General features: G+C 36.6%; 1 protein-coding gene across 5 annotated transcripts in view; it reads left to right on the forward strand.

The window, feature by feature from the left end:
• GRIK2 (glutamate ionotropic receptor kainate type subunit 2) overlaps positions 1–25,486 on the forward strand; it is a 653,495-nt gene that overhangs the window by 261,816 nt on the left and 366,193 nt on the right. For all 5 annotated transcript variants that reach the window (XM_087443926.1, XM_004422155.3, XM_087443925.1 and 2 more), the window contains 2 exons: positions 14,672–14,853; positions 22,227–22,280. In XM_087443926.1, coding sequence (XP_087300052.1) covers positions 14,672–14,853; positions 22,227–22,280 — 236 coding nt within the window. The remainder of the gene's footprint in view (positions 1–14,671; positions 14,854–22,226; positions 22,281–25,486) is intronic.

The following is a 25,486-nucleotide window of genomic DNA, read 5'->3' on the forward strand; positions in this document are numbered from 1 at the left end:
ATAAAAACAAATAAAGAACAGTTTACTTTTTACTTTGTTTTTTATGTTTAGAATGAATCTCAATGGGCCATAGATATACACTTAAGGGACTAACCAGTAGAGATGGCAAGATAGCATCATATTGATAGGGAACAGGAGCAACAAATGATGTATAAATACCCAAATGTGTGTGTGTTGAGGAGGGTGGTGCTAACTAGACCCTGTATTCAGGAGTTCCACTTGGAATGACAATTAAAGACCACTGCTTAATATCAGTTATAAGAGAGGCTGTGCAATACATAAGCTTATTGTTTAAGAAGGATTTAGTAGAAAAGGACTCCTCCTTTATCTTATTAAGACTCAAAAGTTCTTAGTTGATTTTTGGGAAAGTGGAAAGGATTTGAAAATCAATAGAAATGGCAAATGAAAATCAGAAAGGCAGAAGAGAAAAATACGCAAGATAAAAATGAAAGAAAATATAAACATTTAAAGTCTAAAAATATTTTGGAATAGAAATTCAAAAATAAAATTTATGCTTAAATACAATGGCAGATTTTACATTTGTATAACAAATAGATAGCAAATAGGATAGTTTTACTGCCCAAACTCATTATGGGCAGATAAAATTCAGCCTGCAGCACAATTTGATGGACTCTATGGGTGCCATTGTCATTCTTGGAGGCTGGAGTAAAGTACTTTGGAAACATCTGGAAATTAAGTTGCCCTTTGAGAGTTAAAACTGTGAAATAAATACATAATGAATGAGAATGAAAAGTTGCAAAGCTACCTTTCTGATATGCCTTAGAAAGAGGATTGATTGGCCACTTGGGTTCCTTGAAAACAGAGACTTATACAGGAAAACAGACAACACGTCTAAAAATTGTTAACGGAAATTAGATTCTTAGCTGGTTTACCACCAAGAAGACCAACATTATTGCACTCTGGATGCAAAGATTGAGTGCTGAATTGGGAGAAAGACTTCCAAGAGTTGAATCTGGCTTTGCGACTTACTATTACTTTGAACATAATAACCCAGGTATCAGTGTCTTCTCCTCGTCTGCAAATTGGGGCTGACAACAGTACCTCTTCACAGAGTTCTTATGGATAAAACACAAACCCACAATAAATGCTATTTATGATTATTACATTCATTGGGCCAATTACCTTTGTTCTGATTCCAAACTAATATTAACCAACCTTCAGATCATATGATTTCTCATGTAATTTGATAATGCAGTGGCCATGCAACTCAAGTATTATCATGCCTGTGACAGATACATTTCTCATTATAAATTAATAGATTGGATTTCTAGTGTTATATATCAGTCTCACGATCTTGATTAATGTGAGTCCATTGTGTTAGCAATGTGGCATATGTTTTAGAGCAACCTAAAGGTCTTTCGAGCTCAAGTCAAAATTCAAAAATTCAACACGAATTGCCTCAGTTAAGGATGTAGTTAAATTCACTGACAATTCTTCTTTATAAGAAATTCTGTTTCCAGAGAAATAAATAATAGAGAATGCATATAGATACATGATAGGACATTAGTCAAATCAAGGATGAGGGAGAGTGTAGATAGAATGCCTCCTGCTATTCTCTTACTTATGCTGATAGAGGCTAAAACACAAGACAACTTCCTTTCCATTAATATCTTGTACTACTTCAATGTCCCCTAGTATACCGTAACCCGCAAATCCATCCTTAGAAATACCATCAAAGTGATCTTTTAATAGTAAAATTTGTTCATATTGCTTTCCTTAATTTCTTCAGTGATTCCATAGTGGGCAGGGGAAGTACACCTAACTACCCAGTCCCCCAGCTTCCCACCCTCAGAGGAGGGGCCAAGGCTAATGTTTGTATGTTAGGTTAAATCTATGCCCTTGGCTACAGTTGATTAGCCCAAGAGTTAACGCAGCTGGGCCAATTAGATTCTCTCTCCAGGAATTTGGAATTGGGACCAAAAGAGATTAGTTGGTCTCTGCCAGCTGCTAGACTTATAACAGGTAAATTCAAGAGTGAATTTGAAGGATGGCCATGTCTCCTATGTGAACTCTGAAGCAGAGAAAGCTGGTCTCATTGGAAAGATAAGAATGAAGCAGATACACAAAAAGGAACAAAAGTGAAAGATGGTGATATCTTAATAGCGTTGTTCCTACTTGTTTCTGTTTCTAAAGAATGAATGAATTCCCCCACTTGGGTTTCATGAAACTACCTAAAATTTTCTAATAAATTCTCCCCTCTGCTTAAGCCAGCCTGAATTGTTTTTTAAATACTTGCAACCTCAAAGTTCCTTCACTTAGAAAGTAGAATCTAATATGATGCCCGCCATAATCGGTTCTTGCCTCCTACTGCTCCAGCCCCATCTCCCGCCGTGTCACAGCTTATGCTTGATTTTCTAGCAGTACCAACCAAATAACTCGCAAGGCTTTTTGAACTTTCCACAGTCTTATCATCATGTTTTGTACATGCAGTTTCCTCTTCCTACAATACCCATCCATCCTTTTCCATTTGCCAAATGGTTATCATCCTTAGGCATTCCATCACCACCACTTCTGTTCCAGTTTAGAGACACTCTCGTTATTCCACATAATTCATTGTAGAAAAATGATTTGCGTGTCTCTCTCCCCACTATCCTATAATCTTACAGATGGCAAACATGTACTGTTTATGTTTTTGTATTTCATTTCTGCATTTCCAATTTGAAGCACATAATATGTGCTGTCATGTATTCCTGTTATGTTTATATCTTTCAACCATTCATAAGATAAGATGTATGTTCACTGAGCACAATTGCTAAAGGTGTTGGGGGTTAATGATATTTTTTTCTGGGACAAAAAAGATAAAATAAAACTTGAGCTCCTGGAGAGTCACATTCTACATGGCATTCCCACCAACACATAGTAGTTCTGGTGATTATTGTTAGTCACCAGCCCACCACGTAAAGCTTCTTAAGCTGTTTCCTCAATGTCAACTTTAAATCATATTTGATGTATTAAATGGCAGGATAAAACTGGTAACAGCAGCATCTTGGGACAGAGCCAAAATAAGATCTGTGAAGGGTCATTTGCCACTTCATAACTGCACTGACCTGGACACAAGTGGGGATTAAACTATAGCAGGGAACCTAATCAGCCACTGTCTGGAGAGCTGAAGTTGGGTTATCACAAGCTGAGAGGACAGTTAGAGTGACAGAGGGACAGGTGTAATCTGAGCAGGATTGTCTGGAGACGAAGGATCTGGCAATGTGGCCATCAGAATTGAACAAGGAGGTGTGCAGGTCTCACTGGGGGTGGATCAGCAGGCGGTGAAGGGTCTATCATGAAGGATGAAGAATGCTGTGAAGAGGAAGACAGTACAGAACTCCTGGTTTGCCCAGGATGTTCCTGGGTTATGCTTGTTGTCCTGGTCTAAGTACTGTGCACTTAGGTCTATCACTTAGACTCTTAAAAGGGCCTTAGTTGATGAAAAATAATAAACTGACTTTAATTGTAAACAACCATTGAATAAAAATATTACCAAACTCTGGTCACAAGCCAAAGGGCAGTCATCCTGTTTAGAAAGTTTCCAAAACATTGCTGTGTTGCATTTCTGGGTTGTGTTTGTTGACGTGTTTGCCCAAAATCCCCTGAGGGAATCTTCTTAGTCTCTATGGTTCAGGCAAGGCAAGGCCCACTTTCTTCCCCCACAACCTACTGATGCATCTAGTGTCAATCCTTCTACTCCCACCAAGTAACCCCAATCTGGGCCAGACAGAGTCCCTCTTAGGATTTTGACAGAACTTTTGAGGAAAATCTCTCTTTATGAGCTTGAGATTCTGTTGGTCATCTGTGCCATGGGAAAATATGAAGAGATAGTGAAGGCAACACAGAGGAAGAGAGAACTGAGCAACAAAGAAAGAATTCCTGCCTCCAGCCACGCCTGGAATTTATTTTCAGTTATGGGAAGCAGTGAGGTCCATTTTGCTCATTGTAGTATGAATTACGTCTGTGCATATTACCAAAGAGTTCTGACAAATACAACTGCTTTCTCATTAAACTCTCCAGCTTTTTACTTGCCCTATCTCATTACACCAGTCATAGGCCCACATTCAGCAGCTGTATGAATAGGACAAAGAAAAATTAGATGATACGATGGATTTAAGGTTGGGTCAGCCTAGGACCAAGGCACTTAGCATGACTGTGGTGCCCCCAGTGAGCATAGCACTTAAGTTGTCTTGGCTGGAAATCAGTCACTAATGTGCTTATTCTCTCATGAATTGGATGCAAGCAAATTTTAGTAGCAGTAAACAAAGAAGAATGAAAAATGCAACATTAATTCTATTGGCTTCTCACAAACTGAAGCATTCTGAATAGAAAATTGACCTTGGCACATACTGAACTTAGACTGTGAGGCTTTAGAGGCCAAAGGGTTTTAGCCTTGGCATGGTCAAAAGCACTGTTTGCTTTTTAATAATGGCATAATTGCTTTTTCTCATAGCACTGAGAGAAGAAACAGGGACAACATATTTTGGTAATGACTTAAGGAGTGATAGTCAGGCTTGCAACCCCTGCCTTCCAGGGATCACAGATACACTCCATGTAACACCTCAGTTCAGTCCATTTTCTGAAGCGGGCTGTTACCAGGTAGGAGCCGCATGGGGTGGTGTGGAGCTAGCCTTGCAGCTTGGAGCCTTATGCACATGGTAGGAGTTCTGGCATTCTCTGTCCAATTCATCCCCATTGTCTCTGTTGCTTCTCTCATTCTGAACTCAAGACCTCTGGTTATAGCCCTGAGACTGTACCCAGCAGGACTGCATTGTGCTGTCTGTACTGGAAAACTTTCTTTAGGTGGACTAGTTGTCTGGAAGCACAATGTCTCCCTCTACTTGGCCTAGAGAATCACAAGCCACTGTGATAATGTGCTTCACGCTTTGGAATTCTTTGTGTATTGAGTCAAACCTAAGGACTTCATATTTCAATGGCCACTGAGCATAGTTCCACCTAACTGCTCTCATAGTATCCAGGCCTGTCCTAAAACTGTTCTGCATGTTCCTGCCTTCTTTGTTCCCACCTTCCTATCTTAAAAGATCCAGAGCACTGCGCTCACCAGACTTATGAAATAAGACCCATAGGCTATGAATTGCTACTGGATATACATGGATAAAGAAATAGGTAAGGGAATTGCAGATTAGGAAGCCTTTTACAGTAATCTATTTGAGGGATCATAGTAGCTCAATCCAGTATGTTAGAAGTAGTAAGAGTTGGTAGCTTTTTATGTATATTTTAAAGGTAGATCTGATAGGATTTTCTAATAAATTGGATGTGAGCTGTGCTAGAAAGAGAGGATCAAAGATGACACCAGGGTTTTTGGCCTAAGTAACTGGAATGATAAGAGTTGCCGTTATCTTAGGTGGAGACAACTGAGGAGGAGAAGTTTTAGAGGCTAGGGAGATGAAGAGCCACAGATGGAATGCTATATAGTATTTACTATACATCAAAGTAGAGATGGTATGTTATTCAGGAGTCCCCAAGGACACTCTCACTTCAAATACCAACTGCGAAGTTTGGGAGTCTCCAAGACTACCTTCACTTCTGACACCAATTGCAATTTCAAGAGTCCCCAAGATCACTGTCAAGGTTGATAATTCACTAGAACAAGTCACAAAATGACTGTAAGGTCAGCCAAGAGAAGAGGGACATGGGTAGAGTCTAGGAGAGGTCCCATCTCAGAGGTTCCAGTTGTCCTCTCCCAACCACTGGATTCCTGGGCAGTGCTAACTTTTCCAGGCAACAACGAGTGACAGTATGCATAGAGTATTGCCAACCAGGAAGGCTCACTTGAGCCTTGGTGTCCAGAGACTTGATTGGGGCTTGGTCATGTGGACAAGGCTGACCACCCACTTGGCTGACCTGTAGTCACCAACCCCTCCAGAAGTTGAGTTGATACTTATGACCAAAAGCCCCTACCACAAGTAACATTGTTAGACTATCCTGTGTGGCCCAAGTTCCCAGATAAACAAAGGTACTCTTATCAGGCAGGACATTCCAAGAGCTTAGAGATTACCTCCCAGGAGCCAGTAGCAAAGGCTAGACTTCTCTTTGGGTAAGGTTAATTCTTTACTACACAATTGTCAAATAGGAAAGGGAATTTAGGAGTCTAGAATTCAGGGAAGTGGTCTGACCAGAAATATAAATTTGGAACTCATCCGCGTGTAAATGGAGTATTACATTTCTAGCAGGAAGCAGAATTCACTTAGATGCTTGAAATGAAGAGATTTTGATAGAGACCACTCACAAGATTGCAAGTAGGGTTTGGGGAGCAAACAGGCCTCTTGAGACACACACCTGATAGCAACCTCTTAGTTCCAAGGGAGAAGTAGTTACCAGACAGCAGTGAGAAGACTTAATATGTGCCAGGCATGTACTAAGTGATTCATGTGCATTAGCTCATTTGATTTTTCTTATATGGTAATAATTATCATCATCGTCACATTTTTACAGATGAAAAAACTAAAGTTTAGAAAATTTAAATATCTTTGTCTATAGTCATTTAGTAGAAGGTTAATGAGGGGAGATTCAGCCCAATTTCTGCCTGTTGCAGACTGCCACACCACAATATGGTTCAGAAATTTGATATCATGACGCAACATATAAGATTGAGCTATGAAAGGGTTTCACACATGTTTGAAGGGGTTTCAGCCTTTCTCCATGACTTACCTGCTAAAGGTTATTCAGATTTTGCCAGTTAGTGACTTCCTCACTTAGGCCTTCCTGGGAGGCTTCTGCTTTGCTAGATCAGTGTTGTGAGCATTTGTGATATGGACTTTACACGTGGGAGCAGAGCAGAAAGAACAAAGGCGTCATGGCTAGATTCTCCTGGGGGAAGAAGTCAGGGCAGAGATCAATTAGATTTCCCAGGGGAACAGAAGCAGAGGAGGAGTGTGAGTGCGTGTGTGTGTGTGTGTGCGTGCATACACACAAATGCGCACATGTATGTGTATTATGTGTCAAAATGAGTTTTCAGGATTTGGGAGTTTTTGAGAATAGGAAAAAATATAAAATTTTAATGAGTTGCTTCAGATGATAAATTTATACACTTTTTAAATGTTTTCAGGAGACCGTAAAGTCAGAATTCCTGTTTGGATTCTACTTATTGAACTGCATCTTGGTTCAGGGTTGAACCATATGGATCCTGGCTTCAATAGAGAGCATGGTACCTAAAATGTATGGTCGGGACTGTGTAATTTTCTGTTCTGAAACATAGAAAGGCTTTGCCATCAATAAAACAATATCATGGATAGCATTTGAAGACACTAATAAATAAAGAGGAGATTTTAATATAGGGATGACCAATACTTGATGCCACCAGGGCTACCCCACTACCTGGGTTCAAATCCCTGTTGAAACATAGCTCTGAACACAGAACTGGTCTCAAAAACATTCTCAACACAGTGCTCCAGGTAGCCACTGACAATCAACAGATCTTGGCATGTGAATTGAAATTCATTTGCCACTTGGTTTCCAATATATCAAACTAAAGTGTTTTTGCATGTTCTGAGTTTTGAATTTATTAGGCTCTGTCATACTTTTAAAAATATAGTGAATTTCAAAAAGAGAGAAGGTAATCTCTCTCTGTAAGGTTAGTGTTAGGATTTGAGGATTTTCCAGGAGACCAGCCCTCTAATTTTACTTGATATAGCTTTCTCTTCCTCTTCTAAGAAGATGAAAACCACTTGGGAAATTTCCTTTCCTTTTTCCCTTCTTTTTCTAGATCCCAATTTTCTTTATTTTCTATTTTCTCTGTACTGATGAACAAATCCACCTCAACCCAAGGAGAGGAGGACTGACAAAAATTTGGAGACAGAATTTTTTTCAGTGCCAATCTACATCTCCTGTCAAAGCCATCTTTGATTTTCTTATTGTGATTAGCTCCCGTCTCTATATTTACAGCATTATCATACATTGCAGAGTCCATAACTGGTATATATGTTCTATTTAGTTTTTTTAAAAAACACTGTGTACAAATAACACATTCTAATAAAAATGACTAACTCCTTGAAATGTTATTCTTTGAATTCAATGAATTATCTTTTCTCAACTGAAAAAAAAGGCAGTGATGATGAAACATTGAATGTAGATGAATCATTTTTGTATAGTTTATTATACACTGCATTTTGGGGGGGAATCTGGCCTGCACAAAGACCACGTTAACTGAAATGATAAATAGGCCTGATGAGTAAGCCAGGTGGCAAAGCTCTAGTTTGTGTGGCTGCTGAAATGGATACCTAGGTACGGGAGGAAGCTTGGGACTCCCTTCCTGGGGCTAGGGAGGCTGAGCCTGCAGAGAGGTGGTGTGATTGATCTCTTTAGAAGAAAGTGCCAGCTGGAGTGTGCATAAATGGCTCCTTCTGGATTTCTCCTTAAAAGCTAAATTGATGGCAACTTCTGAAAAGGGCAGCTCAGACCTCTGTCTCCTGTAAGCTTAAGATAAACCTTGATCTCAGCTATTGCTAAAATAACTGAAAGTACAGAAAGGTTAAAAAAATGTGTACTCTCAATGAAGGAATTAGAGGGAATAGAATGTTACTCATCTACCAAAATAAAGGGATAATTGCAATGTGGTGCTCTTCTTTGTTAGAAGATTTTCAGGAACCCATCTGTGCAGATTGTTTCTTTTTTATTATCATTACATCAACTAATTACATTAGGGAAAAAGGGGGCATTTTAATTAAAAGATTGTTTTAAGGAGTTATAATTCTACTCTTTCATTAAATAACTTAGCCGGCTGCCAAATTTGTTAAAGTAAACTGTATTTCTGAAAATTCTTGTTTAGAAATTATTCATATTAACCACACTTTCAACAAAATAGATTTTGCCATTTTATTTTGCCTAATAGATGGGTCCTTTTATTTCTTCAAAGGATCATAGAGCAGGGCCACATGTAAACCATCCCAATTATTTTGAGAGGCCTACTTTTTTCCTAGAAAGGGGGAAAATACTGTTTTATTTTACAAATTGTGCATATTTACTTGTATATGATGGATTTGATTAGGGTAATCTTTTCTGAAATTGACATTTTTAGAACCAATGATAATTTGCTGAGGAACATTGAGGGAGATAGGAAAATTGATATAGATCCACAGAGGAAAATAAATAGCCAGTATTGTATTTAAAAGACATTCCTGCCATTTAAGCCCACTTTCTGTTGGATAAAAACCTCATCCACATAAATTAAACTACAGAGACACCATCAAATAACCCATATTAAGTAGGTGGGTAAATATCCATTCTTTGGATGCCTTGAATGCATCTTCCATCTCGTCAACCCTCTCTCATTTTTCTAAGGTGTTCTAAATTACAGAATTCAAACAAGGATTTGTATCTAAATGTCAGGTAATGGGGAAGCCAAATGAAAAATATGGATAAAAGAGAAACAATATCACAAGGCAGAGCAACAATTGCTTAAAAGCCAAGAGAGGACTCTAAGCATCTGGTGCAGGAGATAGTGGAAAGCCAGAATTTAAAAATCATGATCCCTACTTTCAGTATTCCAACAGCTCTCTAGATTTCTTCTCTCTGATTGAAATGCTGAACCAGTTTTTATTCCCAAAACCGAATATGAAAAGCATTATAAAAAAAACTTTTGTGTTAAAAAAATGCCCAAGTCAAACTGTATCTCATGTGCTTGAAGACTGAATAAATAATATTATTTCAATCATTATATTTATTCATGAAACAATGTCTTGCTTGTAGTAGAAATGCAGTAAATACACCTTGAATTAATGAAGACAACATTTCACTGAAATTCTCAAGTAGGAGATAGCAGTTTTTTATTTTTTAGCTCTTCAATATTATTCCCCAGGGAAGCTGGAAAACTGAAATCTGTTACATTATTGCCAGCAGGGATGTATATGTGTGAAGAGAATAAGTAAACATTTATTGTACCTGATGGCTCAATAGACTATCCGCATGAGCTCTTAAGAGGCTTGAAAATACTTGGCAGTATTTATACTTAGAGTGAACTCAACAAATACTATTTGTGGATTTTATCCTTCAGAAAATTCCCATTTTTGAGTCAGTTGAGGTTTTTCAATTCAAAACTGTTGGGCTAATCTGTAACTATATAGCTCCTTTTCCTTTGGTAATGAGTTAATCTCTTAAAATTTTGATTAAAATTTTGATGTTAGGTTTTCAGTCTAGATTAGTGTCAAAGTAACTTCTAAGAATAGATTTAGTAACCAGCACATTTTAAAAAAAATAACTATATTCTTCCCATGTTAGCCAAAATAATAACAATGACAACTGCCACTTATTGAGAGTCTAATATAGGCCAGTTCCTTTTTTGGTGTTTTATATATCAATATATGGATGGTTTTACCCAATTATAGAGGAGATGAAAGCAAAGCAAAACCTGAGAGATGTAATGCCTTGCACAAAGTCACACAGATCATAGATTTTTAAACTGAGATTTAAACCCAACACCCAGGCTATTTCTACTGTGATAGACTAAATCCCCCCAAGTTACATTTGACTCCCAGAAAATCTTGTGAGGTAAGTAAACCAAGGGTAGCTTTCTTTTCTTTGTTTGGCTAAGGTTAGTATTAGTTCAGTCTGTGTTTATATTATATAAATAATTTTATGAGAATAATAAAAATTTAGAACTACAAAAAATTTAGAGAAATCCAATTTAATAGTTCAGACATTTTGGTTTTAGTACCACTTCACATTCTTAATAATTATTGAGGATCTCTAAAAGCATTTGTAATGTGTTATATTTATCAATATATAGCATATTAGTCATAAAAATCGTAACATTTAAAAATTTATTAATTCATTTAATAATAGCAATAATAAACCCAGTATCTATTCACATAAGTAGCATATTTTGAAAAATGTCTATATTTTCCAAAACAAAAAATTTAGTGAGAAGAGTGACATTGTTTTACATTCTCATAAGTCTCTTCAATATTTGGTTTAATGAGAGGTAGCTGGATTTTCATATCTGCTTCCTCATTCAATCTGCTGTGAATCACACATGTCTTGTAACCTTTAGAACACTCCACTGCACGCATGTGAGAGAATGAAAGTAAAAAAGCCAAATAACTTCCTAGTATTATGAAAATAGTTGGACCTCAGGGACCCTCCTGGAAGGGTACAAGGGTCTGTGGCCCACACTTTGAGGAGCACTGATACAGATGAGACTCTCATTTAAAAGACATGGAAACTAAAGTGTCCCGGGGATCTGTTACTGAGCTCAAGTCTGATGATGGCTTAGGGAGGGGCTGATACTTTCCTACAAGAGTATTAGAAATGATTAGGATGGGTACTAAGCTACATCATGGAAATACATGGAGATCATTTTCAGGGGGATCTGTTTTTTTACCTCCCTCCCGACTCTTACTAATGGCACAAATATTTACCCCCACCATCCTACTAAAACTATCCTTGCCTGGGTCAGCATTGATCTTATAGTTAAATTTAATAAACACTTTCTTGAAATGTTTACTAATATTTGTCTATTAGCAGCCCTTGACATCACTGATCACTCCTCTCATTTTGAACCCCCAATTGACTTGATCCTCCCATGACCTCACGCTCAGTGGAAGCACTCTCTCCCCCTGGTTGCCCAAGCCAGGAATCTGAGAAACTTGCTTGAGTCAGCCCTCTCCCTTACCGTCAATTCTTTCCCAAAAATCTCTCTCTAGTCCATCCACTTCTTTCTCTCCCTACTGTCTGGCCTGAACACACATTTTACCCTTTCCTAACCTGCATTATTACAGCTGCCTTCCAACTCTTCCTTCCTTCAGTTGTAGCTCTTCTGATCTGTCCTCCATACTGAGAATGTGAGGGATTCTTTTGAAATGCAGATTCCAAGTGGGCACTTTCCACCACTCTTAAGTTAAGACTTAAACTCTGACAGTAATTTACAAGGGCCTCTTAAACAGTCCCTGCCCTCTTCTCAAATTATACTTGTCACCACTTCTTGCTTCTTAAGATTTTTTGCTCACACTTGCTAATCTCCAGGCTGGTGTATAAACTGTTTTTTCTTCTATCAGTTCCTTCCATTCTTTCTCTTTTTACTCAGATATTAACTTAGATGTCACCTCCTTTGGGATAATTTCCCTGAACATTCCCACTCTGAGTTAGGTGATCCTGCTGTATGCTTACTCAACAATCTGTGCTTTCCTCACCAAAATATTATTTGCCACTTTTCATCTATAATTGCTTGCTTAATAACCTTTGTCCCCTTGTATACTTTTAGCATGGTGTGGGCAGGAACTTTGTCTGTTTTATCTTTCATTGTATCCTCAATGTTTAGAACAATGCTTGACCTATAATAAGAATTTAATAAACATTTGTTTGATGCGTGAGTAAATGAATGCTATCTTTTTTCCTCTCTTATTCCTACATCAGTTGTACTTATAATTTTCTGATTCACTTTTCCTAATGAAGTTGAGAATCATTATTTGAATTAATTATTTTATTGTCTTGTGCGACTAGTGAATAGAATATAGTTATTATCCTATAACATTGCTATCCCAAAGTGGTTCAAAGAGTGGCTCTCATATGACATTTACCTGAAACCAGACTTGTCTTTGCAAATTAGCCTTATTCTTTGATGACCAGGAAAATCATGTGGTGGGAAGATTGTTAAAAAGACAGGTGCAGGAGTCCTAATCCCCTGAAGATTCTGATTTGGTTGTTTAGGTTGTAACCAGCTTCACAGATTACTGTCATACCTTCGAAAGTTTGGTAGCCACTGCCTTACTGCAATTATACTCTGATTTATTTATAAAAAGTAGTTAAACAATGTTACTACCCTTTAAAATTTTGTTCTAATTTAGTTGCAGAGCACTCCCATGTGCAAAGAAATGCATAGTCTTTTATTCATGTTTTGGAGGATTTTATAAACTCAATGTTAAACTCTACTAAAATTAAGCAGGTGTTATAAGTTCAAATATTTATTTTCACCTTTGTATATAGCTCAGTGCTAATATCTGTACTCGTTACATACATGTTAATTCCCTAGACTGAATTGTATTATGTTTAATGGGTACATTTAATATCAATTAATTATGTAGTATTTATTTTATTATAGTTAGTGAATATTTAAATTTGTAAAACACAATGGGATAATAGTATTATACTGTGTAATTTATGTAACCATTATTCATAGAATTTTAAATGGCAAAATTCTAAAATAACTTATAGTAAAGTAAATTTTATGGGACAATATTTTAAAAGCAAAAGATACTAGGTATATTTGTGAATTTAAATATTTTTTAAGTTGTATGTCTTATTTGAGAGTGAAAATACTGAAAATTAGTCATGTTGTTATTTTTATTGCTAACTATGTTGTAACATTAAAGTCTATATAGCATTATATGTATGAGTATCTATTATTTATTTAAAAATTGGATGAAAAATTTCTAGAAGTTTGTTCTCTAGATCTCATATGTTATTTTAATCCACAGTAGATTTTTATTCATAGTAAGGTACATTTTTATTCCTGTTTCCAAATAAAGTAACATACATATATGTATATAGAGAGAGAGACAGTTCCAGATTAGTTATTACAAATATTTTCCTTTTGTATTGTTTGCCATACTAATATTTACGAAGGTAGTTTTTCAGGGAAGATAGAAATATAGAGATGAGATGAAAAAAGAGGTAGATAAGGAAGAATAGGAGGAGGAGAAAAGGAAATTGCTTATTTTGGTCCCAGCTAGAATAGAATTGGATGATCCTTTTTTCCTTATCACATTCTTTTATATATTGGGTCTTTTGCATCAATTCTTAAAGGGGTTTCATTACTTGAAGTTTGTATAAAGGAATAAATTCAATGATTTGTCTCTGTTATTTTAAAATGCATAACAGATCTGTGATCTATTGAAAATGTATCTATTAGTTTTATATATTTTTGAAACATATAATCAGGAGCTACTTCTTTAGGAAAATGTTTGCTTTACTAATGTCAGTGGTTATATTTATTTCTAAAGTTAATATTATACCTAGAAAACAATACAAAAGAAAGTTAGTTTTATTTCTTAAAGTAATTTAATGATGGCTCAGGCTACTTAGAGTCTATTTTATTAAGGAAAGTTATTTCACTCTTACATATACACCAAATTACTAAACCATTACTTGTAAACAAAAACAAAAAAATAAGTAACCAGAGTTTCTAACAATAGAGAATAATTATATAAGTTATGTCTACCATAAAACATAGTGTTAATTAAGGACAAACTAGAATAATAATCACTGACTTAAAACGACCTATAAGACATTGTCACAAAACAACTACTAATGTAAAATACAAAGCAAAACAAAGCTATGTATATATGTAAAATGCACAGAAAGTATGGAAGAATCATATTTCAAGCCATCCACAGTGACAACCCACTGGGAGTAGAATTAGGGTACAGAGGGAGACTATTTTACTCTATATGCTCTTATATATTTAAATTATTTACATTAACTTATAGTCATGTATATCTTTCATAATTTGAAAAATATCTTATGGAATTTGAGAAGTGATTATTTCCACAAAATAATGGGATCTTGAGTTCTGAAGTGGGAATTTCAATGGTCACACCAGGAAATACACATATACGTGGTAAAGAAAATCAGACATTGTAATGAGTATGTTTTGTGGTTCTATGACCCACTTTGGTTTTTCTCTAATATTATTTTTTTTTCTTTTTCATTAAAGGTCTCATTCGCTTGCAAGAGCTCATCAAAGCTCCATCAAGGTACAATCTTCGACTTAAAATCCGTCAATTGCCTGCTGATACAAAGGATGCAAAACCCTTACTGAAAGAAATGAAAAGAGGCAAGGAGTTCCATGTAATCTTTGACTGCAGTCATGAAATGGCAGCAGGCATTTTAAAACAGGTAATTTTTAAATTACTTAAATTGTCAGTTTCTTCATTAAATTTTCATTTAAAGTATGGTCTTTTGTTTTTTAAATCAAAGTGTTATTGCTACACAGTCAGTTAAAAAAAGCCAGAGAAATCACCTTGATGTAATTTTCTGATAAAAAGTCTGACAATTGCTTTTAATTAATTGTCTTAAAAGAAAAGCAATGTAAATATTGATTATCTTTAAAACAGATTATTTGAAGTTCTGAGGTTATTTTCAAATGGCTACAATGCTGTTTATTGATGTAGATTTTAATTAATGAGATAGATATTTATGTTTTGTACTGAAATGAAGGAAAAACTAAGAGTTGATTTGCAGCTCAACTATTACAATCAACCAGTAAGAAAAAGAGAAAAAAGATATGCTATTCAGCTGGCATCTACTGTGAGGTGCCTTACACATTTAATCTTATTTGATCATCACTGCAACCAAATGAAGTAGGGACTATCTCCACTTTACAGATGTAGAAATTGAGTCTCAGAAAGATTAAGTAACTTGACCAATGTCCAGCAGCAAGGAAATACCAGAGGGATTCATATCCCACCTGGTGATGTTAAGAAGTATTCATTCCAGAATAAAGCATTGCCTACCTAGAAAGATAATACCAGGGCCGGCCCTGTGGCTTAGCGGTTAAGTGCACGCGCTCTGCTACTGGCGGCCTGGGTTCAATCCCAGGCGCGCACCGACGCACCGCTTGTCCGGCCATGCTAAGGCCGCATCCCACATACAGCAACTAGAAGGATGTGCAGCTATGACATACAACTATCTACTGGGGCTTTGGGGGGAAAAAATAAATAAATAAAATTATTAAAAAAAAAAAAAAAGAAAGATAATACTAAATCAGCCAAATGAAACAATTCATGGCAGTAAAACCTCTTAATATAACTTCAATACTATTCAGACCTAACAGCATACTGGAAAACAGCAATTATTATTAGTTCATATCTTACAGATGAAAGAACTGGTATTGGGGGTTAAATAGCTAGTACAAGCCCATATACTTACCATGTAGTAGAGCCTAGATTTGAACACAAGTCTTTGGACTTCGACTTTTTTTCTTTCTTTTTTTTTTTGCAAGGAAAGATTCACCCTGAGCTAACATCTGTTGCCAATCTTCCTCTTTTTTTTCCCTCCCTGAAGCCCCAGTACATGGTTTTATATGTTAGTTTAAGTCATTCTAGTTCTTCTATGTGAGCTGCCGCCATGGCATGGCAACTGACAGGTGGTGTGGTTCCACAACTGGGAAGCAAACCTGGGCCGCTGAAGCAGTGAACGCTGAACTTTAACCACTAGGCCATCAAGGCTGGCTCTAGATTTCTTTTTTTAAGTTCTTTATACACACTAGCTGACACCACAGTGGCCTGGGCTTAGTCAACTGTCTTGAAACCTCTCATATGTAGGATAAAATATCTCTACTAGAAAGTTATACAGATTCAGATGTCAAATTACATCCCACAAAATATAACTACCATCAGTAAATGCCTGTTATAACATGGTTAGTTTATTAAGCAGATGTTTGTCCAATGTTGCAATATGAATGTTTGTTTCGCTACAGTAACATATTTAATTGGATTTGGAAAATTGCTCTAGTATTATATTTGGGTAATAAAGGATATGAAGGTTTTTTTTTTTTGATAATGAATATAATGATGCAATAAAGTAAGCACTGAAATCTAGACTAAGGATTTGTTTTCCATACAATATCCAAACAATTCTTCATCACCTTTAGAATACACAGACCTGGAAAGGAGACCTTTCCCTTATGCCTGGAGTGAGTAGTACTCTACTATTTGTCAGGGACAGAGCTTTGCTCAAAGGCCTTTCTCTAGGCTTCCAACAAGTATGCAAATGATCAGTTGTCTCATGTCTAGAGTAACTAAGTCTGACGTTTTGCTGAAAGGGGAGAGTACCCATCACCTTTAATACTAGAATCCAGTCTGCCTTTTATTTGATATATTGTTGTTTTATACTTGTTTTCTTATGTATAACCTGCTCTGTTTGCAAAATTAAAACAGAATTAAGATAACAATTAAAATATATACAACAGAAAAAATTACATAATTTTAACAAGATTGGTAAATGAAAAAATCAGAGCAAAGGTAAAATTAGAATGTGAACGTCAAGATGAAGTCAGAGTAACGTTATTACACAGAATGCGTGCTTTTAGAGCCTATGACGCCGGCAGACCACATAGATGCTAATTCTCTCTTTTTTTAACTTACCTGGTCCTAGAGAGCATTTGTCTCACATTTGGAACTCAGTTATTCTAGAAACTAATTCGAGAAAAAAGCAAATAGCTTCCTTCTAATAAATGTAGTGGTATATTTAATAGCACTCTATTTTATGATTTATGAAATTTTCCTGGGATTCCTCAACATTGGCTAATGATGGAACTCCAAAGAAATGGTATAGGAGTTGGAGAGAAGGCACAGATGGGCTTTCAGCTAGACTGGCTTAATTGAAAAACAAATGTTAGGAGTATCCAGAAAAAGGAGTGAATTTATCGGGTTAGCCTGATTTGTTTGCTTGTCTAATTTATTTATCTAAACTAACTGAGCTTTGACTAAACATTGAGCAACAGTGAATTAGAAGTTTTCCTGGCTGAAAGCTTTAAAAGTGAGTGCAGCTTGGGGCTGGCTAGATTTCCTCTGGGGCAAATGGAGGGCACTAAATGGCATACATGCCTTAAAATAGCAAAAGATTCTACCTCCACCCAAATTTGTCAAAGAGAATCCCCTATGGCAGGGCCAAGATGCTCTGCAGTAAAACCTTACAAGGACATTCTATTACAGAGAAAAAATAGTAATCAAGAACTTGAAAGTCTAGATCAGAGAGTATAAAATCAAAATTTTTAACCTGGAAAAATGTAAAAGCAGATGCAAAAACTCCTACAGTGGCAAGAAGTAGAATTAAATTAAGTTCTAAGAAATATGTATAAAACCGATCCCTTCAGTTGTTAACTTTGAGCAATACAACTTCTGGATATAACCTGAAGGATAAACTGCAAATTCTATGCCTAGATCACTCCATGTGTTAATTCGGCATATGGCATTGTTAACATTACGCCAGTTAAATGTTGGGTATTTCTAGTAATATTTTGATTTTGAGTTTTTGGAACAATTAATCTGTGAATTTCCTTCCCGGAAGGGTAACATGGCAGAACCAATTTTCTGTTGTGGTCCCTCATATTATTTATTCATAAGATATTAATTTTGTTCTCTTTAATGTGGTTTGAAGTGTGCATACAATTCATTCAAAAGCAGTAGCAAGATATAAATGCTATCATTAAAAGAAGGTCCAGGACAAGTTTTTTTTTTTTTTAATCCCACTGGAAATTATTAATTTATCTTTCAGGAGAGTATTCCTGTTGTTCATTTTTGTTAATGTTACAGTGTAGGTACTCAATCAAAAATAACTAACCTTTTCTATTTAGATCCTACATCATAGTCCATAACAGATTCTTGTTTTCAGAATCAAAGGCTGAGGGAAGGAGCCGGCCCCGTGGCTTAGTGGTTAAGTGCGCGCGCTCTGCTACTGGCGGCCCGGGTTCAGATCCCAGGCGTGCACCAACACACCACTTCTCCGGCCATGCTGAGGTGGCGTCCCACTACAGCAACTAGAAGGATGTGCAACTATGACATACATCTATCTACTGGGGCCTTGGGGGAAAAAAAAGGAGGAGGATTGGCAATAGATGTTAGCTCAGAGCTGGTCTTCCTCGGCAAAAATAGAGGAGGGTTAGCATGGATGTTAGCTCAGGGCTGATCTTCCTCACAAAAAAAAAAAAAAAAGAAAAGGCTGAAGGAAGATCAATGAAAGGCACAAACAGTCCTCAGTTATCTCTTAGAGATTTCTTCTCAAGGTGATGAAGAAACCTGTGGCTGGTGCAGAATAGCCGTGTCAGAAGCAAACTGCCCTCCCCACCACCATCTCCTTAATCCCCTCCCACTCCTCCCTCCAAAACACAATTTCCAGTACTGGCCTGAGATGCCCAGGTTTTCAAACTATCAAGGAGGAAACAGGCAAAAATTTTAGAATGTATAGATCCTAAAATGGATCTATATCTTTGAGAAAAAAATATAGCATTTTATAAAATGGCATAGATTATGCTCCATATCCAAACTCCAAGAGTTAGAGACCTGAAGTTCACTCACTGTCTCCATTTGGTGGCCAATTTATTCATTCTTATTATGTCTTAGTTTCCTCATCTGTAAAATAAGTATAATGATAGGACCTATCTCATAGGGTTTTTATTGAGACTTAAATTGATTAAGATGTGCAATATGCTTAGCATAGTACCTAACACATTTTAGGCATTATGTAAGTGTTATTTGTAATTATACATCTTGGGCCGGCCCCATGGCTTAGCGGTTAAGCGCGTGCGCTCCACTGCTCGTGGCCCCCGTTCGGATCCCGGGCGCACGCCGAAGCACTGCTTCTCCGGCCATGCTGAGGCCGAGTCTCACATACAGCAGCTAGAAGGATGTGCAGCTATGACATACAACTATCTACTGGGGCTTTGGGGGAAAAAATAAATAAATAAATAAAATTATAAAAAATATATATATAATTATACATCTGAATAACTATTTCTTTCAGTTATCTTGTTCATATTTCTATACCTATTGAGTTGATAAAGTAAAAACTATTGACAAGGATAATGCTGAGTGGTCATTGAGTAATTCTGGAGTTGAGAAATCTTTGGAACATATCCATCAGGAATAATGAAAAGCTTCTACAAAGATAATCTTGTAAATTTTTATTTAGTAAGAGAAATTTTCTCTTATTTGCATAAGATGAAATCTTAATCAGAGTGTTATTGGCTCATATAATTTATCCATTCAGGAAATATTATTTGGTAATTTGATTCCTAAGTGTTCTGTATCCAATTCCACAGTGTGTGTGTGGACGACGGGGGGGTGTTCACCATATCAACATTCTATGCTCTAATACCAGCTGAGTGTCCTATAATTCAACTCAATTCTGACACTATTTACCCAGATATAGTATCAGATCCCACAGATTAAGGGCTCAGTCCCGCAGGACTATCTCCCCTCCCCTCACAACCCACTGTTACTGCACAAAGGGCACAATCTGCTCACTGCAAGACAAAAGCCAATCATCAAGAGGCAAGGTGGTGGCAGAGAGAGGGCATTTTATTACAGCTTGCTAGCAAGAGGGAAGACGGCCAACTATGTCCAAAAGAACCATCCTAAGGGGGCAAAAAATCTTACAGCAGTTATATAGGCTGGTGGGTTACAGGGGAGGGAGTTCAGAATGTTGACCCTCTGGTGTTACAGACTGGGAATCGCCACACCGAATCTTTCAGTTTTCATTGATGGTGGCTATCAGCATAGACTTTCTGTTCAGGAGTCATCACATTCCTAAGGAACTCCAAAGAACAAAGTTATCATCTTATTGCAGCTGGGAGGTACATGCACAAGCAGGGGCCATGAAATCTGCAGAGCAGTTAGAGCTCCTGGAGGGTGCATACCCAGCTGGATTAGTTAGTCAGAGATCATTCAAAGTTACAATACGGTTTCTTTTCTACAATATGTCAACCTTGTCTTGAGCCGGTATCACCACTTTAGATGTCAATTGCAAATCCAAGTTATCACCTGGCTATAGAGTGGGGGTTCCCAGGATCCCCACCTTAGGTTTGATTAATTTCCTAGAGCAGATCACAGAACTCAGAGAAACATTTTACCTACTAGGTTACTGGTTTATTATGAAAGGATATAACTCAGGAACAGTCACATGGAAGAGATGCATAGGGCAAGGTGTGGGGAGAGGGCAAGGAGCTACCATGCCCTCTCTGACCATGCCGCTCTCCCCACATCTCCACATGTTCACTGAAGGTCTCTGAGTCCTCTCCTTTTGGGCTTTTATGGAGGCTTTATTACATAGGCATGGTTGATTAAATCATTTTCCATTGGACTCAATCTCCAGCCTCTTTCCCCTCCCAGGAGGTCAGGGGTGGGGCTGAAAGTTCTAACCCTCTAATCACATAGTTTGCTCCCCTGGCAATGAGCCACCCTCCCCCCGTCTTTAGGGGATTTCCAAAAGTTATCTCATTAATATAAATTCAGTTATGGTGGAAAGGGGCTTGTTATGAGTAACAAGGTGTCCATTTCACCTTTATGGCTCTGAAGCAATTTCATCAACTGAGGACAAGAGACCAAATGTTACAGCAAAAGATGCTTCCATTGCTCTTATCAGCTCAGGAAATTCCAAGGGTTTTGGGAACTCTGTGGTGGAAATGGACAAAGACCAAATATATATTTCTTCCTAAATTCCTTTCCTCTGCTCGATTATTGGATACCACCTTTCATTAGTAAATGTTTCTCCCTTTTTAAAAAATACGTTTTACGTGTTCCAAAATTTTTCACGAACATCTAACCTGTCTTAATTGAGCAGCTCATGTTATAGAAATACAAGTTTTATTCTAGCTAATTGGTTAATACATTCTTATGAGCATAGAATACACAGGGTATAGCTGGGGCAGCTACTTAGTGAATGTATTTGTGTGGTCAGTAGTTTGTGGACGAGTATTAGGTGCACCTGAGAATACTTGCTTCCTACTAAGAGCTCTTCATTCAGCTCAAAAATGCATCATTTTTCAATTATCATCACCAACTGCTATTCATTGATAAACATCTATTTCAAAAGCATTCTCTATTTTCATAGGGGAAATTGACACTTCTTATGACTGGAAGTTCTAATCCAAAAGTCCTTGTTTTAAAGTGGATAGTCTCAATTTGACGAGGACTGTAGAAGTGTGCAAGAAAACATAGTAATTTGTAATTGGTCTGTTAATAAAAATAAAAAACCTTCCTTTATGTGTGCAGTGGTGATTTACATTTGCTTCATCAATGCTAGGAAAACATCTCATTTTAGCTAAAAAAATTCCTGCTGGCATTGTACTTTGCAACACTTTTTTCCTAAGTGAGAATACTGTTCATCAAATAAAATGGTGTTCCTCATTAGGGTATTTGTAGTGGAGACATTACAAATGTAATGAACTAAGATGTGCTAATTTCCGGTTTTTTGTCAAATTTAATCCCTCCTTTAATATGTAAAGCCATAAGCTTCAAAATTGCAAACATTCAACTAACAGCTTTTCTATCAAGAGAGTTGGTTCAGAAATTCCTTCAGTAGCCGCTAATCTTCTTTAACTATGGGGAAAAGATTTAGTTTGACCCAATTTTAGTGTAACCTGAATGTTATAAGCTGGTTCTTCATTATAATCTACTATTTTGTTCTCACTTGTTGACATAATGTATTTCATATAATGTGTACTTTCAATATTAATATTTTTATATTTATTTTTAATTTTTACCTCTTAGGCATTAGCTATGGGAATGATGACAGAATACTATCATTATATCTTTACCACTCTGGTAAGTAATTTATTAAAATATAAAGATGATGCTCTAAATTTTATTATTATGACTTTTTAGAATGAAAAATGTTTTTTTGAGTGACAAGAAGTAATATAATGACTGGCATTTTTGTAGTTATACTTTATTTTGATAAAACTCAGGAGGAATTATCATCATAGAGAACTAATAATTCTTGATGGGAATCCAATGATTTTGAAATAATATCATTTCAGATATCAATTCAAAATATTATGTCTTATTTTTATATTGCTTTAGAGGACTTTCAGAGCATAATGGATTTTAAAATTAGTTTGCTGAGAAATCAACGTTTTAGAAAAGCACAAAACAAACTCTTATGTTGTTATCTCAGCTCTATTCACTTTATGAAAATCAGGTTTATTGAAGCTGCTCTTTTAGTAGATTAAATTTTCTATCCTGTTTTTGCCTATGTTTGGTTGAATTTTTAAAAAGTCAATATTATTTAATTTGCAATTAGCAAATTGAATGTTACCTTTTTTGTCTTTATATACCCACCACATAGTTTTTCCTTAATATGCATGAAAATCTGACTTCACCCTTTTGTCAAACCTACTTACTCTTAGTTCTATTTCTTTCTCAATACATTATCTTGATTTTTCTTCCTCTGTGAGATAGCTATCTGTCTCTGTCACTAATTCTTTCCTGCTGCAGGGGAGGAAGAACTATTCCTCCACCCTCTAGGTTATTCTGTGTGGTCTAAGAATTAAATTAACATGAGACAGAATAACAGGAGAAAATCAAACAAAGTTTAATAACATGTATACATGGGAGAAACCCAGAAAAACTGAGTAACTCACTGAAATGGCCAAAGCCACCACCTTAAATACCATCTTTAGCTCAAGATAAAGGAGGATGCTGGGGGTGGTGGTTTGGGACTGCAAAGAGGAGGAAGACAGTTCACGTGAAGATGGAATAGCAAATATTTAATGAACAAAGGTTTGCCATACCTTGCAAAAACAATGGAACACGGGGAGAACTTTGATTAGATGGGCATTGTTAGGTTCCTCCCTGTCCATCACACCTAGTTCCTATTATACTACAGTTATCTTATGGTATTAGCTACTTCCTGGGACAAACTTTCTATCTTAAATTCTTTTAGGCAGTTAGGGGTAAGGCCAAAGTTTCTTTCTGAGTCTTTTGTTCTTAAAAATAATCAAGCCAAACAGATACATTTTGGGGTGGCAAATTCTGATCCCCCACACTGCCTTTCCCCAAAATATGAGAATATCTCCAAGTTTAGGCCTCCATCTTATTTTCTTTTTTTCTCTTTGATTATTTTCTTCAGAAATGGTATGTATTTAGAGCTTCAATTATTACTTCTGTTCAAATGAGATCTAAATGCCCATTTGTAATATTCCTGAATTGCTGTATATTGCTGCATTGCAGAACAATTCTACTTGTTGTGGCATTAAGATAACTTCAAATTATTTAAACCTTGATGTATTGTCCTCTAAATGTGTAGACCCGTCTTCTGATTTCCTTCAAAACTTCCATTGTCTCTGACTCCTGTATCACCAACAAAATTCTACTGATTTTTCCTTCATGGCATCTCTAGCATACATCTTCTCCAAAAGTCTTCCAATTGGTCTGCTGGCTTTTATGAGTCTGGCAGCTACCAGATCAAATTACTAAAATTTAGTTGATCACCATGGCTTCCTGTAATAATAACTGTCCTCCAACTGAGATTCTTCATGCAGCAGGTTGTATTTTACTGGTAAATACTAGGTTAACTCTGCTGTATCTCTATATCACTTCCCACCAGGCAACTTTTTGCAGCCTGTAAGAAACTTAGGGATAGGTGGTGGAGAGGGAGTGGAAGCCTTCACTCATCAGCAAATTATATTTCAAATCTGTTGCAACTCATTTCTACCATAATCATAAGATTTTAGGGAAATCAAAAGTATCTCAATAAGGGAAAAATGAAAAAACTAGTTTAGGGTATATAGAACTCATTAGCCTGTAAATGAAGGCCTTTTTTAGTTTGATTCTAACTGACTTTGTATGTTTTCTAATTTTTGTATCTCTACTGTCACTTCAAATGGCCTCCTTTTTCCTTTTGCCTATCAAAAGACTGGCCATTCTTTAATGGCAGCCCAGATCCCATCTGCTTTATGAAGTTGTTCCTGACTATAAAAATTAAAAGGCATCTGTCTTGCTTCTGATACCCTGCACTTATCACTTCTACTTTTTTACCTCTTAGCATATATTGCAATACATTATTTATTTACCCCTTGAATATATACATATTTTTTTCTTGTATTTTTGTATGTCTTGTATTTTTCACAGCACAGAGCACATCTCAGACCAATGTCAGCTGCTCTCCATTGAACTGCATTCCTGTTATCTAGCCTGTGTAGCTGTATGAATCCAAGGCATGCCGAGCACAGGACCAATGGCGTTAATCTTGCCCTGGTTCTCAATGTTGTCTGTAAGATCTCAGGACTAGCCAATGCCAACTCGAAAGAGGGCAAAAGTCCCACATGCTGTATGTTCTCATAGTGACCTCCAGCTCATCTGACAATTTTGGTCTCCTATTTCCTGAGAAAACTAAAGGGCAAAGCCAGAGCCTTCGCTGTATACAGACTGGAAAGGACCACCAAATCTAAAGAGTTCCTTATGGTGAAGTTGCTGTACAGGGTATAGGACAAAGGAATTGCAAGAGTTCTGCAACCAAAGAGGCCAGGCTTGTTAACTTTTTTTTCTCAGCTTTGATATCATTTTCATTAGTTGGAAGTCATATTTCATGGCCTGTTTCTTAAAAAAAAAAAAAGACAACACCAAAACCAAAAAATGACAATAACCAGCCAAGGAAGCAGGGCATAAAAAAATACTTATAGTGGGTGAAAAGTAGAATATTAATGCATAAAATTTAAGAGCAAGCTATCCTTAACATGAAGAAGAAAGCTTATCCATATCTTATCTTAAAGGTAGGTTGTAGAAACGCCAGTTGTTCCAATGGTGGAATTAGAGTATGATATATACATACGTGTTTATGTAGAGTATGCATATATTTGCATTGGCAAAGCATGAGGATAGTCTATTTGAATCTTGGTGATTTGTGATGTTTAACATCACTTGAGACACAATGGTGTTAACTATTCTAAGGGAAGCAAGAATAAATGACTATTTCAATTATACATGCCTGTGAATGTGCTTTGTTGATAATAGCACAAAGAAACTTGTCT

This window comes from Ceratotherium simum, chromosome 19 (assembly GCF_057802395.1).
Source record: "Ceratotherium simum simum isolate JZ-2026a chromosome 19, ASM5780239v1, whole genome shotgun sequence".
Classification (NCBI taxonomy): domain Eukaryota; kingdom Metazoa; phylum Chordata; class Mammalia; order Perissodactyla; family Rhinocerotidae; genus Ceratotherium; species Ceratotherium simum.